This window comes from Chenopodium quinoa, unplaced genomic scaffold (genome assembly GCF_001683475.1).
Source record: "Chenopodium quinoa cultivar QQ74 unplaced genomic scaffold, ASM168347v1, whole genome shotgun sequence".
Lineage (NCBI taxonomy): Eukaryota > Viridiplantae > Streptophyta > Magnoliopsida > Caryophyllales > Amaranthaceae > Chenopodium > Chenopodium quinoa.
The window spans coordinates 7,095,834-7,109,485 of record NW_018744367.1 but is presented as its reverse complement, the minus strand read 5'-3'; the positions used below and the strand labels follow the sequence as shown (position 1 = coordinate 7,109,485).

At 44.6% G+C, this 13,652-nt stretch overlaps 1 protein-coding gene across 1 annotated transcript; it reads right to left on the bottom strand.

The window, feature by feature from the left end:
- Nucleotides 1-6,464: 6,464 nt before the first annotated feature.
- LOC110696728 (ctenidin-1-like) lies at nt 6,465-6,791 on the bottom strand. Its single transcript, XM_021874081.1, has one exon. The coding sequence runs from the start codon at nt 6,789-6,791 to the stop codon at nt 6,465-6,467; it is 327 nt and encodes a 108-aa protein (XP_021729773.1).
- Nucleotides 6,792-13,652: the final 6,861 nt, after the last annotated feature.

Sequence of the window (13,652 nt, the reverse complement as noted above, 5' to 3'; positions counted from 1 at the left end):
TCTTTAACATGGTCCTCAGATTTTTTGCTTTTGACGATCGAATCGTCGACGTAGACTTCCATGTTTCGGCCCTTTTGATCGGCGAAAACTTGATCCACCAGCCTTTGATAGGTTTCCCCCGCATTTTTCAATCCGAAGGGCATCATTTTATAATTGTACACCCCGGCGTTCGTGACGAATGTCGTCTTTGCTCGATCGTCGGGGTGCATGAAGATCTGATGATACCCCGAGAATGCGTCCATGAAACTAAGAAAGGCATGGCCACTTGTCGAATCAACTAGCTGATCGATCCTCGGCAAGGGATATAAATCCTTCGGACAAGCCTTATTTAGGTCCGTGAAGTCAACGCACATCCTCTAGGTACCATTGGCCTTCTGAACTATCACCACATTTGCAAGCCATTCTGGATACTGACAAGGCTCGATGAAGCCTGCCTCCAGCAACTTTTTGACCTCGGCTGCGATGTCTCGGTTCTTATTAGTGGAGTAATTCCGCTTCTTTTGCTTAATTGGTCGACACGTTGGGTCAACATTAAGCTTATGGGAGATGAGGTCTGGACTTATCCCGGGCATATCAGCTGCCGAGAAAGCAAACACATCTCTGTTGTCCCGAAGGAGCTAAATAAGTTCACAACGGGTGTTTAGATCAAGGTCCATCCTGATTGTTACACATTTCTTAACGTCTCCTTCGGCCAACTCAACTGTTTCAGTCTGTTGGTCCATGTCCATTGCTGATGGACTGGACTCTTCAGAATCTGACCTGATGCCTATGTCAGCAGGTGTTCCAGTCTTTTTGTTCTTCGGCTGGCTCTCTTAGTCTTTCGGTTCAGCTGAAGAGCTAGCCTTTTCCCTTTCGGGCCCTTTTTCTCTGGGCACAGATCCTTGGGCCGAAGCACTTTGGCCTTTCGGCTTTTTTGTGCTTGGCTCTCTTTCTTTTTCTTTCTCCTTCTCATCCTTGTCGTCATCTGGGCGACTACTGGATGGCTTGAGGTAGTTGCACCTTCGGGCGTCCTTTTGGTTGCCCTGTATCCTTTCGGGGAAGCCAGCGTCTGAGACGTAAATCATCAGCTGATGATAAGTTGAGACGACCCCTTGGATCTCATGAATTATGGGTCTCCCCAAAATCACGTTGTACACTGAAGGAGCGTCAATGACCAAAAATTCAATCATGACATTCCTGGCTGCCTCATCGCAGCCGATGGTGACAGGAAGTGTCACCTTCCCATCTGGATAAGTTGAAGCCCCGTTGAACCCGGATACCGGGTAGGGTACCGGCGTAAGGTGCTTGGGCTTCAGCTTGATTTGATTGTAGGCCTTTCGGAACAGAATGTTTGTTCCGCTGCCACCGTCAACAAGGACCTTACTGACGTCGTGGTTGGCCACCGTGGCGATGATCACCAACGGATCCTCGTGGGGGAACGTTACCCCCCGGCAGTCGGCGGCTGTGAACGTCATGTTCGGCACCGGCGACTGGGGAGGCTGAATGTCAGCGTTGTTCACCTGGTGGGTCAGAGCCCTAAGGTGTCGCTTGTGTTCCCTCTGAGAGCATATTCCTCCCGAGATAACATTGATCGGAGAGAATTTTCCCTCTGCCTTTTTACTGTTCTTCCGGGGGAAGTCGAGGTCTTGCTGAGGGTCCTTTGCTGACTTCTCGGACTCCTTTTTCTCGCAGTGATCCGCGATGTATTTTTTCAAGTATCCCTTCCGGACCATGTCCTCTATCTGGTCCTTCAGTTGGATACACTCCTCAGTGTTATGTCCCGGAGATTCGTGGAACTCGCACCACTGATTTTTATTTTTTCGCTGATACCACTATGGGAGTGGTCTCGGCTTTTGGTAACTCTGCTCCTCCTTCGTCACGCTGTAAATTTTGGCGCGTGGAAGAGAGAGCGGAGTGTAGGACTCGTATCTGCCTGTGTATGAGGCAGATTTTTCCTTCTTTGGGTCGCTGGCCGAAGATTGTTCCGAGGCCTTGGCCTTTCCCTTTGTCCTCTGGCCTTGGCCTTCAGACAAGGGTGTTTGTTTTTGCTTCCCTCCCCCAGATTGAGGTTGGGTTTTTGCTTTGTTCCACTCTTCGGCTCGGATGAATTTATCCGAGGTGCTTAGAGCTTCCTCCAAGGTCTGCGGGGTATGCATGACCATGAAGTCTAGGAACTTCCCGGGCTGAAGGCTATTCTGCATTGCAAAAACGGCTAGCCCCTGGTCCTGCTGAGAGACGCTGGATGACTCGTTGCTGAAACGGGTCAGATAGTCTCGGAGGCTTTCGGTCTCCCCCTGTTGCAGACCCATGAGTTCTGCAGTAGTCTTCTCTCGGCGGTTTGCCGTAGAAAACTTGCTCCTAAATTTGGAGGACAGATCATCCCACCCTGTTATAGAGCCTTGCTTTACTCCCTTGGAGATCCATGCTTGCGCGACCCCCTTGAGAGTGGTTGGAAAATATTTGCACCAAGTCGCTTCGGATCTGGGGCAAAGATGCATATGAGCCTCATACGAGGCAACGTGGTCCTTCGGATCCGAAGTCCCATCATTTGTGATGTGCGACGGTATTTTAACCGTGGGCACGTGCTCTTCCAGTATCCATTGCTCGAATGGGGAACTGGCGGGTAGCATAACGGCTTTGCCCTTGTTCCTGGCCGAAGGGACCGCGCTCCGCCCTCTTAGAGAGGTAGGAGTGGTTTTCGTCCCTGGCTGGGAAGTCTGGGCCTCGGCTGCAGGGAACGAGAGGCGATTGTGCACGCTCGGTTCCTTGCCGCCGAGTCGGTCGAGGACACTTCGACGAACAGTCTCAGGTTGTTCTTGGCGAGCAGATTCTGGCCGAGAAGCTGAGCTGCTGCTCTTATGCGTTTCCTGTCGGGAGGTCGAGGATCCTATGAAGAATAGAGGGTTCTTTTTCCTCTCTTTTTCAGTTTTCCAGGTATCCTCTTCCCACTCTTCCAGTTCCCGGAAGGAAGGAAGTTTCCCACCATCATGGTCTAGCTTCCTCCGCTGATGCCGGGTATGCGGAGGAGTTCGATCGCGAGGTAGCGGCATATTTTGTGCCCTCATTGCCTCCATGAGCACTGCCAGCGCTCTTGCCACCTCCTCCGAGCTGGGCCCCGTCAAAGGGGTCCTCGGCTGAGTATGGGAATGAGAGCGGACGGTTGATGGTTGGCTTTGGGGCACTGAATGTGTCCTATGATCGGACTGACCCCTGCTAGACCGAGAGTGACTCGGCCTATGATGAGAGTTATGAATTACGGGATAAAGGGAATCCTCCCTGTATGATCCTCCCCCGAGCTGGCACCCTTGGGAGAGTTTCGGTCCGGTGAGGGTGATGGTGTAGGGGTTTTAGGCTTTTCGCCTGCTCCTTGACGGAGGCTTTTGCTCTTGCGGTTCTTAGCCATTGCTACTAAGATAATTGCAAGATGATTTTGGTTAGAAACTTGTCTTAAAGATTTTTGAAAGTCTTCCCCACAGACGGCGCCAAATTGTTTCGGGTGAAAACAATGGGACCTTGTCGAAGGTCCGATGAAGTGGAGAAGACTGGATTCGGTCCAAGTGATGTTGGGCCGAAGGTTTCCTGCACAGTAAACACACGTAAACTAGCCTCGGGGGTGTTGCCGAGGAAGGCCCCTCCGATGCTAAAGTCAATACAGTGTGTAGAAAGAGAATGCTATGCAAGAGAATTAATTGCTTGAGGCTTTGTTTGAATGAATTTACAAATGTAATATTGATAGCTTTTATACCTTTGCATATATGGAGAAGTTGGGCCTTAGCCCAATTGACTTGCCTTGAAGACTGATCTTTGACTTTAGCACAATTAGAGAGTTGAACCTTGACCATGGGCTTTAAATTGGATCATTTAATGACTAGGCCCAATTGGACTAAATTGGAACCAAACATGATATATCCCTAAAGAGCTCCCCTAACAGAAAGATAAGAAACTAGCCTTTGATTCATCTCAGCAGCTCCGAGTATTTCTCTCCAATAATTATCTGATTTCATTTTTTTCTTCTCTACTCTTATATTTGATACCCACGAAAATCACTGATGGTTTTACTTTGTGCCTTACCCACAAGAATATTGAGATGAACTCTTAGCTGCTCCTTTTTCTTTTTTGTTAGCTGAGTGACAGGTTGGTATACTTCAAGGCTCACGTGGCTATTTGCACTCAACATCATTGGGCTTAAAATATGGGCTTAAAATATGTGACTTAAGTCTTGTGATTTTTGCTTCGTTTGATCTGAGTGGTGGTAAATTGCAATTTGATACCATAATCTTCTTTCCTACAAACAAATAAATAAAAATAGTAGTATCTCGTGTTCAAGAAAGAAATTACTTATAATACTCTTAAGTTATCAAATGTCAATATAAAATCAAGAGTTTAATAAATTTAGATAATATACTTTTACAACCCTATCAGCAAGCTTAGTTTTATCTTCCTTTTACAAGGCTTGGATGAATGTGGCTGACAAGGGAAAATTGAATAAAGCTCGTAAAAAAAATCAAGCCGCTTTGGCTCGCAATCCACCTAAGCCTTTAGTGTAATCTGCCACTACTACTCTTACTAATGGCCAAAACAAAGGAGTAAGGAGAAAATTAGATTTTTCCACATCTCCTAAGGCTCGTCCAAGACAACCTAAGAGGAAGATTCCTCCTAAACTTGCGCAACAAGGAATAAAAATCCTTGAATAAAGGCTCCTTCAAACTCCAAAGAGAAGGGGAAAAGGTAGAATGGGCTCCTATTCTCAGATTGAAGAATAATGTGTGGGTCAAGAAGAAGAGAGAAGACGAAAGTTCCAAGGTTGCTGAAAATACTACAATGGATACTACTCCTCCTTCGACTATCACGATTGGGGATATAGTAACCTTAGGGTGTGACACAATATTAGTAGTACTCTTTTTTTGAATAAAGTGTAATCACTACTAGAAGTTTTTTTTTTATTATTTTTTTCTACTACTATCTAAGTTATATGATGTATTTTTTGAATGCTTTTGGAATAAAGAAAGCTCTTTTATTTAATTTGTTATTTTATTTGACCGGATCAAAGATTGCCTACGTATTCGTATCACGAAATCAAGTCTCGTGTAGTTCTTGTGCAAACTTAGTAATTTTTAATTTTTATTTTTCTTTAATCCTACTTGTAGGAATTAAATGAAAAATTAATCAAACTTTGTTTAATAATTAAAATCAAAGTTTAATTTTGTTTTTCGAATATGTATAACAATTGAATACTCCTTTGTTTTATCGCTAGTAAAAATCGTAATCAATCTTTCTCAAGTGTAAAACTTTAAGTTCGCAGTTCGTCATCAGGTGGCGCGCGCAACCTCAGGGGTTGTGCGTGCCTACTGCGCGCAATTAATTCAGTTGCGCGCGACCCCTGTGCTGTGAGTGCTATTTTTCGACCAAGGTTTGAAACGAATGTTTTTTTTTTTAATATCTTATTTCCCCCCATGTGTGAGGAATTTTCATGGAGTTTGAAAAAATCTAAACACTTGAATGGCTCGTTTTTATTGACAATTTTATTTTTGTCTACCCCCTAAGTGATATGAATTTTACTATGAAGTTCGGTAAAATTTAAAACACTTAAGCGATAAATTTTTATTTATGTATATTTTTTTTTTGTCTACCCCCCAAGTGTTATGAATTTTACCATGGAGTTCGATAAATTTTATAACACTTAGAATCTTTTATTTGAATGTTATAAAGTTTGATTTAGAATTTTTGTATGAACGACTTTATCTGGAATTCATATGTAATATTTTTTAAGGCGATCGATGTTTATTAGTTGACGGATTTTGACGCCACCAATATCCATTAAATCTAACTGCCCCTCCTGATAGAATTTCTATTAAACAGTACGGTCTTATCCAATTGGGCTTGAATTTCCCTCTTGGATTAGTTGGAGGACCTCTAACCTCTTTTAGTATAAAGTCACCTTCTTTAATATTACGGGGTCGTACCCGTTTGTTAAAATGTCGCGCAATGCGTTGTTGGTAGACTTGTACATGTGCAAAGATTTTAATCGTTGTTCATCGAGGAATAAAAGCTCTTCATACCTAGCTCGCACCCATTCAGCTTCATGTAGCTCACTAAATAAATTAACTAAAAAAACATATTTTCCACACTAGGAAAATTCGAAATTAATAACCAATCATTAGAAATTTTCGGACCTCCTAATTAAATAATAAAACATAATTTTTTTTAATTAAAATATTCGAAATATATATAAATAATCCGGTTTTTAAAAATAAAATAAAGGGAAAATTGCTTTAAATAATACCACCTTTCACCCGTCCGCTAAAAACAAGTCAACCTTTTGATTATCTCTAAATAACACCATCTTTGGGGGTTGTCCGCTTTAAACAAGTTATTACCTGTTGGTAAGGAATGGTAACCTGATTAATAGGTTATATGGACACGTGTCATCATTTTATTGGTTTGAAAATATAATTTTTTTAATTAAAAAAATTAATAAAAAAACCTCAATCCCTCCCATCCCCTTTCCTCTTTTTGCCATCCCCTTCCCTTCCCTTTCCTTTTTCCTCCCCTTTCCTCTTTCCCTCTCCATGAATCTCGTTCCCCACCACAGCTAGCCCCCTCCCCGCCCCTTGCCCCGTCGGCCACCCGTCAATAAATCCCCCACCACCGAAATCACCACCCCTCCCACCCCCACCACCGAAATCACCATCCTCTCCAACTTCACCGAAATCCCCATCGAATCCACCACCCCCACCGCTGAAATCCTCACCAAAATTCCCACCGGAAATCGGCCTCCCAACAGCTTCCTCGCAGCCGCCTCCACATACCATGACCACCACTCACCTTTCTCCCACATTTCCGGCCACCACTTACAACAACAATTCGTGTTGAGACTAAACCCAGAAAACCCACTCCCTCCCTCGAAATTGGTGTAGCTTGGTGGTTTCGTAATGTGGGTGGGTGAATTAGATGGTGGTTGTGGTTTTGTGGTGTGGGTGGGTTGTTTGGGGGTTTTTGAGAGTTAGAGAGGGGTGGAAAAGGAGTTTCGAGTGGTGGTGGTGGCTGCAACCTCTTCTCTTTTTGATATAAAAAACCTTGTATTAACACAATTAGCCCACGATAAACCCAAAGTAGGACAAATTCATATTTTTGTTTTTTTGAGAGAAGAAAATTGAGGAAAGAAATGGCGTGATTGAAGGTGAGAAAGCCGCCTGAGTTGAGATTGTAGAAGGGAAATTCCTTTGATTGCTAATTGATTCTTGTTTATCATGCTTGTATTCTTGATGAATATTGCTGTGAAAATTAGATCAGTGAGACTTGTAGTCGTAGATGTTGAGGTTTAACATTGGCGAATTTGGCACCAGATGGTTCCAGTGGGTTGTGATGGGTGGCTGGGGAAGGGGAAGAAGGAGGTCAGGGGGAAGGAGGAGGGGGCTAATTCATTTTTTTTGTTTTTTTAATTGTTTTTTAATTTTGTTTTTTTATTTAATTGTTAATAAATCATAATTAGAGTTGTTATTAAGAGTTAATTACATTGTTAAATGAATTTATTAAAAAGAAAAAAAAAATAACAGGTTACTCAGGTTGTAGGTAAAATAACTTGTTTAAAGCGGACACCCCCTAAAGGTGGTATTGTTTTGAGATAATCAAAAGGTCGACTTGTTTTTAGCGGATGGGTGAAAGATAGTATTATTTAAAGCAATTTTTCCTAAAATAAATGGATAATAAATCTTATCCAAAATCCAAAAATAATGATTAAGTTTTAAAATACTTTTAGCGCCAAAATTCAAATAACATTTTGGCTCCAAAATTCAAATAGTATAATAAATTACTAAAATTTCCTTTTTAGAAAATAATAATTAATTAATTAATTAGAAAATACATTTCAAAAATACGGGGTATTACAGTCTACCCCACTTAGAAGAAGTTTCGTCCCGAAACTTAGCCAAAAGAGATACGAAAATCATTTCAAAACACTAATTTATTGTGGACCACTAATATTAGTGACACTATGGTTGTTTTATTAATAAATAAACATTTTAAGTTATTGGTTCATGCACATCCTAACCCGACTCACGACTGCAACTAACTCAAGGAAGACTCAACAACACTAAAATATGACTCAAAACACAAACGTGCGAAACTCTATCACCTCTACCCCCCTTAAAAGGAGTTACGCCCTCGTAACTCAAGCACTAGTCAAACAGTTCTGGGCTTCTACACTTCCGACCATACAGAGCTTTAAACGGTGCCATTCCAATGCTTATATGAAAATTGTTGTTGTAAGAAAAATCTATCAAGTCCAAATGGTCTTCCTAAGACCCTTGATACTCCATCACACATGCTCTCAACATATCTTCCAATATCTGAATTGTTCTCTCGGTCTGACCATCTATCATAGGATGAAATGTTGTGCTCATTAGCACCTTCGTTCCCATCTCCTTTTGCAGACTATGCCAAACATTAGACAGAAACCTTGAATCTCTATCTGAAATGATATCTGTGGGTACTTATTAGGGGGTTTTTCCCCGACCAATCAGTGTACGCCACGTGGACCAATCAGCACCTGCCAAGTGTCCTCCATTTGGACCTCTCAAGGGCTGCCACGTGGCACACAACCATTCGTCCACCATGGACCAATTACGCCACGCCAAGTGGCCTGCTGTTTGCCACCTAGGAAGATGGCCACCTAGGCCCACCTTCCGAGAAAAGCCCAATCAGCTCTAGGTTGACCTAAACCTAGAGTTGGGCACGCTTCTCAAGGCTATAAATACATTAATTAATCCTCATTAAACGGGGTTAAGCATTTATTACTCTTAACTAGAGAAGTCAAAACACACTGATCACTCCTTACCTAGGGGAACCTGATCTCCCAACCTTTACTTTTCCGCATTATTCACTCCTCAAACAAATACTAACTTGATCGTCGGAGGCGGAACTCCCCCCAACAAGAGAGTCCGTTGTTTTGCAGGTATTGGCGCACGGATACCAGTTCCGGAATTGTAACTCTCCCGCAGGACAACAGAAAACCCTGAAACATTTTGGCGCCGTCTGTGGGGAGAGTACTTTCGAGATGGCATCACAGTCTGTACCGAATCCAGAAGGGAGACGTCCAGTGGATGACCCTCAGGTCTATTCTGACTAGGATACTGATAATGAGGTCGAGGTGGAGACTCACACGGCCTCAGACGGGACCCTAAGGGCCCGACGCACCCGTCCCATTGAGAGGAGGGAATGGGAGGATTGCCAAGCTGGTCCCAGTCAATCAGCTGGCCCACCGCCTGAGCAACAGGAGGCGGCTGAGGGATCTGCTCCCATTACAAGGAATGAGCTCATGACCTTCATGAGGGGATTCAAAGGAGAGATCCAAGAATTGATTTAGAAGAGAACGCCTGTTCCTGCAAAGGACCAGTCGGCTAGAAAGTCCTCCCTCTCTGGAAGGATGAGACTAGTTACTGATCGTGCGGCGACCCCCCACCCAAAGCTTCGGACCAGGCGGTCACCAGTAATCGATTTGACGAAGTACCACTTCCCTTCACCAGGGAAGAGAAAACCCATCCGTCATGTTCAAGCGGATGGATCAAAGAAAACTTACTCAAATGCTTGATTGTTGCTAGAGAAAAAGAAGAGTGACCGACTGTCAGAGTCGGCCTCTACTTTAGATTTTCAAGATAGTTTGCACAATACCTCCATGAGGTATTCTCAATCAAATTATGAGAGCCAGACAGGCGGTACCTCCCGTTAGTCCGGATCCCATAAAAGCCAGACGGCTCCGCATGTGCCACTCCAACCATACAGGCCGCAACAACAATTTTTCTTGCAGCCTCCTCTGTTTGGAGGGTAGGCGGCAAGAAATGTCCAACCTTTGGACTGGCAACTACGGTTGCTTAGACTTAGAGAATAGCCGTCCGCCTTCTCCAAGGAAATTATTGAGGCCGCCCAGCCGGCCAAAGTGAAGAATGTATTAGTAGGCGCCTATGATGGCACTACTAACCCAAAGGACCATCTCATGGCGTTCACCAACCTTATGTACCTCCAAGGGTTGGATGATCCCACATGGTGCAAGTTCTTCCCAGCCACTTTGAAGGGCATTGCTCAACAATGGTTCGGCAACCTGCCAACTGGTTGTGTGAACAATTTCAAGACCCTTGCCTACTTGTTCACCTCCAATTTTTCCATGAACATCCCTACTAAGAAGACAACCCTTGACTTAGGGACCATACAGCAGGGAGAGAAGGAAGGACTCCATTCCTACATCAAGCGGTTCAACTTGATGAGGATTCAGATACAAGGCTGCCGGATGAGGTAGCCTACACTAACTTTTTCAGAGGTCTTAAGGATGGGTCGACCTTCAAGTTTGACTTGGTCCGAAAGAGAGTTGCCACTCTCCAAGAAGCATTATTTGAGGCTGAAGCCTACATACAGGTGACTGACCTCTGTAATACTGGGAAGCAGTCGGACGGAAGGAGGTCCGATAAAAAAGAAAGCCGACCAAAGCAGTCGGCAAATAAAGATGAGAAAAAGAGAAAAGAAATCTGGGTGGCCGACTCCTCTGAACAGCCGTCCCAAAAAAAGAAGAAAGAATACAAACCATACTCTCCCAAGTATGCGTTCAATAAGGATAACCAAGCTATCCTCAATGAAATCAAGGGTCAGATCTCAATTGAGAAGCCGGCCCCCATGAAAGGTTCTGCAAGTAATCGGAACCAAAACAAATTCTATAATTTCCACGAAGACATTAGTCATGAAACCAATGAATGTATAAGCCTCATGCGCTTCTTGGACCGCCTGGCAGAAAAAGGCAATCTTGATTCATATGTCAAGAAGTCCAAGAGGAATGCTCCCCCCAAAAGAAAGCAGCCGGCAAAAAATAATCACCGGTCGGCTGATAGTTCTAATACTGACGACGCCGTCGTTTATACCATAGCAGGCGGATTCGCAGGAGGCGGCCCCACAATCAGGGGCAACAAAGACAACATCAGGCGGTTGGATGTTAACTCCGTCAATCAAGGACGGACCGCCAAGAATACATTCAAAGAAATCGTCATCACAGAAGAAGATCTGGGAGGAGTTAGGGGCCGCATGACGACCCCATTGTCATTGAATGTAAAGTCGCCAACCACAGAGTTGGCCGGATCCTCATAGATACCGGCAGTTCCTCTGATCTTATTAGCAACAAGTGCTTAGCGAAGCTCAAGTACAAAACTGATTGCGTACACCCGGTATCTCACCCTTTAGTAGGGTTTGGAGGAAATATCGTACACCCAGTGGGACGGGTGGATTTACCCGTCCGCCTGGGAAAGAAGGGGGAGGGCCGTCACATGGTGGTCCGATTCTTAGTTGTTGAAGAACTGTCAGCCTACAACATGATCTTGGGACGACCAACCTTGAACGACTCTAAAGCTGTCATCATTCCTTCTCTTATGCTGCTGAAAAGGATGATGGAACAGTCGGCTCTCTAAGGGGAGATCATAAGATGGCACGAGAGTGTTATCTCTTGGATATAAAACCCACTGTGATGACTGCTGGCCCAAGTGGAGAGAATAATGACCCTGAACAGACCAAGGAGAATGCGCCTGCAGCAGGCGGTAGGAAAAGAAAGGCCGCCCAATTAAGGGCCGAGAGAAAAGAAAATAGATAACAATCACTGGCAGAGGAGCGGTCAGACGAATTCCGCCCTCAGCCGGCTGGTGAGCATACGTATGTCGTCCTGGACGACTCACGTCCTGACCGAATAGACAAAGTTGGGACGATTGCTCTTGCGGTACTGGGTGATGATCTTCACCTACTCTTGAAGGAATTCAAGGATATCTTTGCATTTGAAGTACATGAAATGCCAGGTATAAGTCCCAACTTGGCTGTGCATAAATTAGCCGTGGATTAAAAAAAGAAGCCGGTCAGGCAAAAGAAGCAAAACCATGGCAAAGAAAGAAGTCAGGCGGCTGGCGCTGAGGTTAAAAAGTTGCCTGATGCAGGGTTCATTCGGCAATGTTATTTCCCTGACTGGGTTGCAAACGTTGTGCTAGTAAAGAAGCCGAATGGTACCTGGCGAATGTGTGTGGACTACACTGATTTGAACAAGGCGTGCCCCAAAGATAGCTACCCATTGCCTAAAATCGACAGTCTGGTCGACTCAACAGCCGGCCATGGCTTAATGAGCTTCATGGACGCCTTCTCTAGTTTCCATCAGATTCCCTTGTGGAAGAAAGATCAGGAGAAGACGACCTTCGTCACTGATCAAGGGTTGTATTGCTATACGGTCATGCTGTTTGGTTTGAAAAACGCCCCGGCTACCTTCCAAAGAATGATCAACACGGTCTTCTTTGACCAAATTGGAAGGAACGTCGAGGCATACATAGATGATATGATTGTGAAGTCTAAGCTTCAGTCGGACCATCTGGCCGACCTCTGAGAAACATTCACCACACTCAGGCGGCACAATGTCATGCTCAATCCTAAGAAATGTATTTTTGGGGTTGAGTCTAGGAAGTTTCTCGGGTTTTTCATCAATCAGAGAGGTATAGAGGTGAACCCCGAGAAAGTGTAGGCGGTCATAGACATGCAGTTGCCTCGCACAGTTCGAGAGGTTCAAAAGTTAACAGGTTGTCTGGCGGCCCTGGGAAGATTTCTCAGCCAGTCAGGTGATAAGTGCCTTTACTTCTTTCAGGCAATAAAGAAGAAAGCTAGGTTTGAATGGGGGCCAGATGCTGAGGCAGCCTTCCAAAAACTAAAAGTCCATCTACACTCCTTACCAAGGCTGGTCAGCCCCTTGCCCAAAGAAGTGCTTTACATGTATCTAGCAGTGTCTGACCATGCTCTAAGTGCCGTCCTCCTTGCTGAAAGAGACGGCTGCCAACTCCCGGTTTATTTTGTCAGCCATGTGTTGAAGAATGCCGAGTTGAGGTACCCCCTAGTGGAAAAATTCGGTCTTGCCCTCTTCATGGCAGTTAGAAAATTGAAGCCCTATTTCTTGGCACATTCAGTCGTTATATACACAGATCAGCCAATCAAGTGGCCACTGACAACCATGGAGTCGTCTGGCCGAATGATCAAATGGGCGATAGAAATTCAGAGCCTTGAAATCGCCTTTGAGCCAAGAAAAGCGGTAAAGGGGCAAGCATTTGCTGATTTTATTGTAGAGATGACTCGACCCTCTGATTCTCAAATTCCAGACCAAGTTTGGAAGGTTTATGTGGACGGGAGTTCCACTTCGAATGGTTGTGGGGCAGGCGTCATATGTTAGACGCCAGAAGGCGACAAGTACGAGTTTGCTCTACGTTTTAACTTCCAAGCCTTGAACAACGAGGCGGAATATGAAGCTTTACTGGCCGGTATCCGCATGTAAAAGGCGGCTGGGGCAAGAAAAATAGACGTCTGCTCAGACTCACAGTTGATAGTAAGTCAGTACAACGGCGAATACGAAGCAACCCATCCGGCCATGATTAAATATCTGCAGGCAGTACGGTAGGCGGCTGGATCACTTGAAGAATTTCACTTAACTCAAGTACCCAGGTTCGAAAATAACCAGGCGGATGCTCTTTCAAAGCTGGCATCCTCGGCCTCCTGTGACATTTTAAGGACCGTTTTCCGGGAAGTTGTGGAAAAGAGAAGCATTGAGGAAGAGCCTATTGGAATCCTTGATAGAAGTTCAACTTGGATGGATGATATCCGAGCCTATTTGACATCCGACA

What these genes read in the sequence shown, in the direction of transcription:
- LOC110696728 (XM_021874081.1), bottom strand. Translation starts at nt 6,791, where the DNA reads ATGGTATGTGGAGGCGGCTGCGAGGAAGCTGTTGGGAGGCCGATTTCC.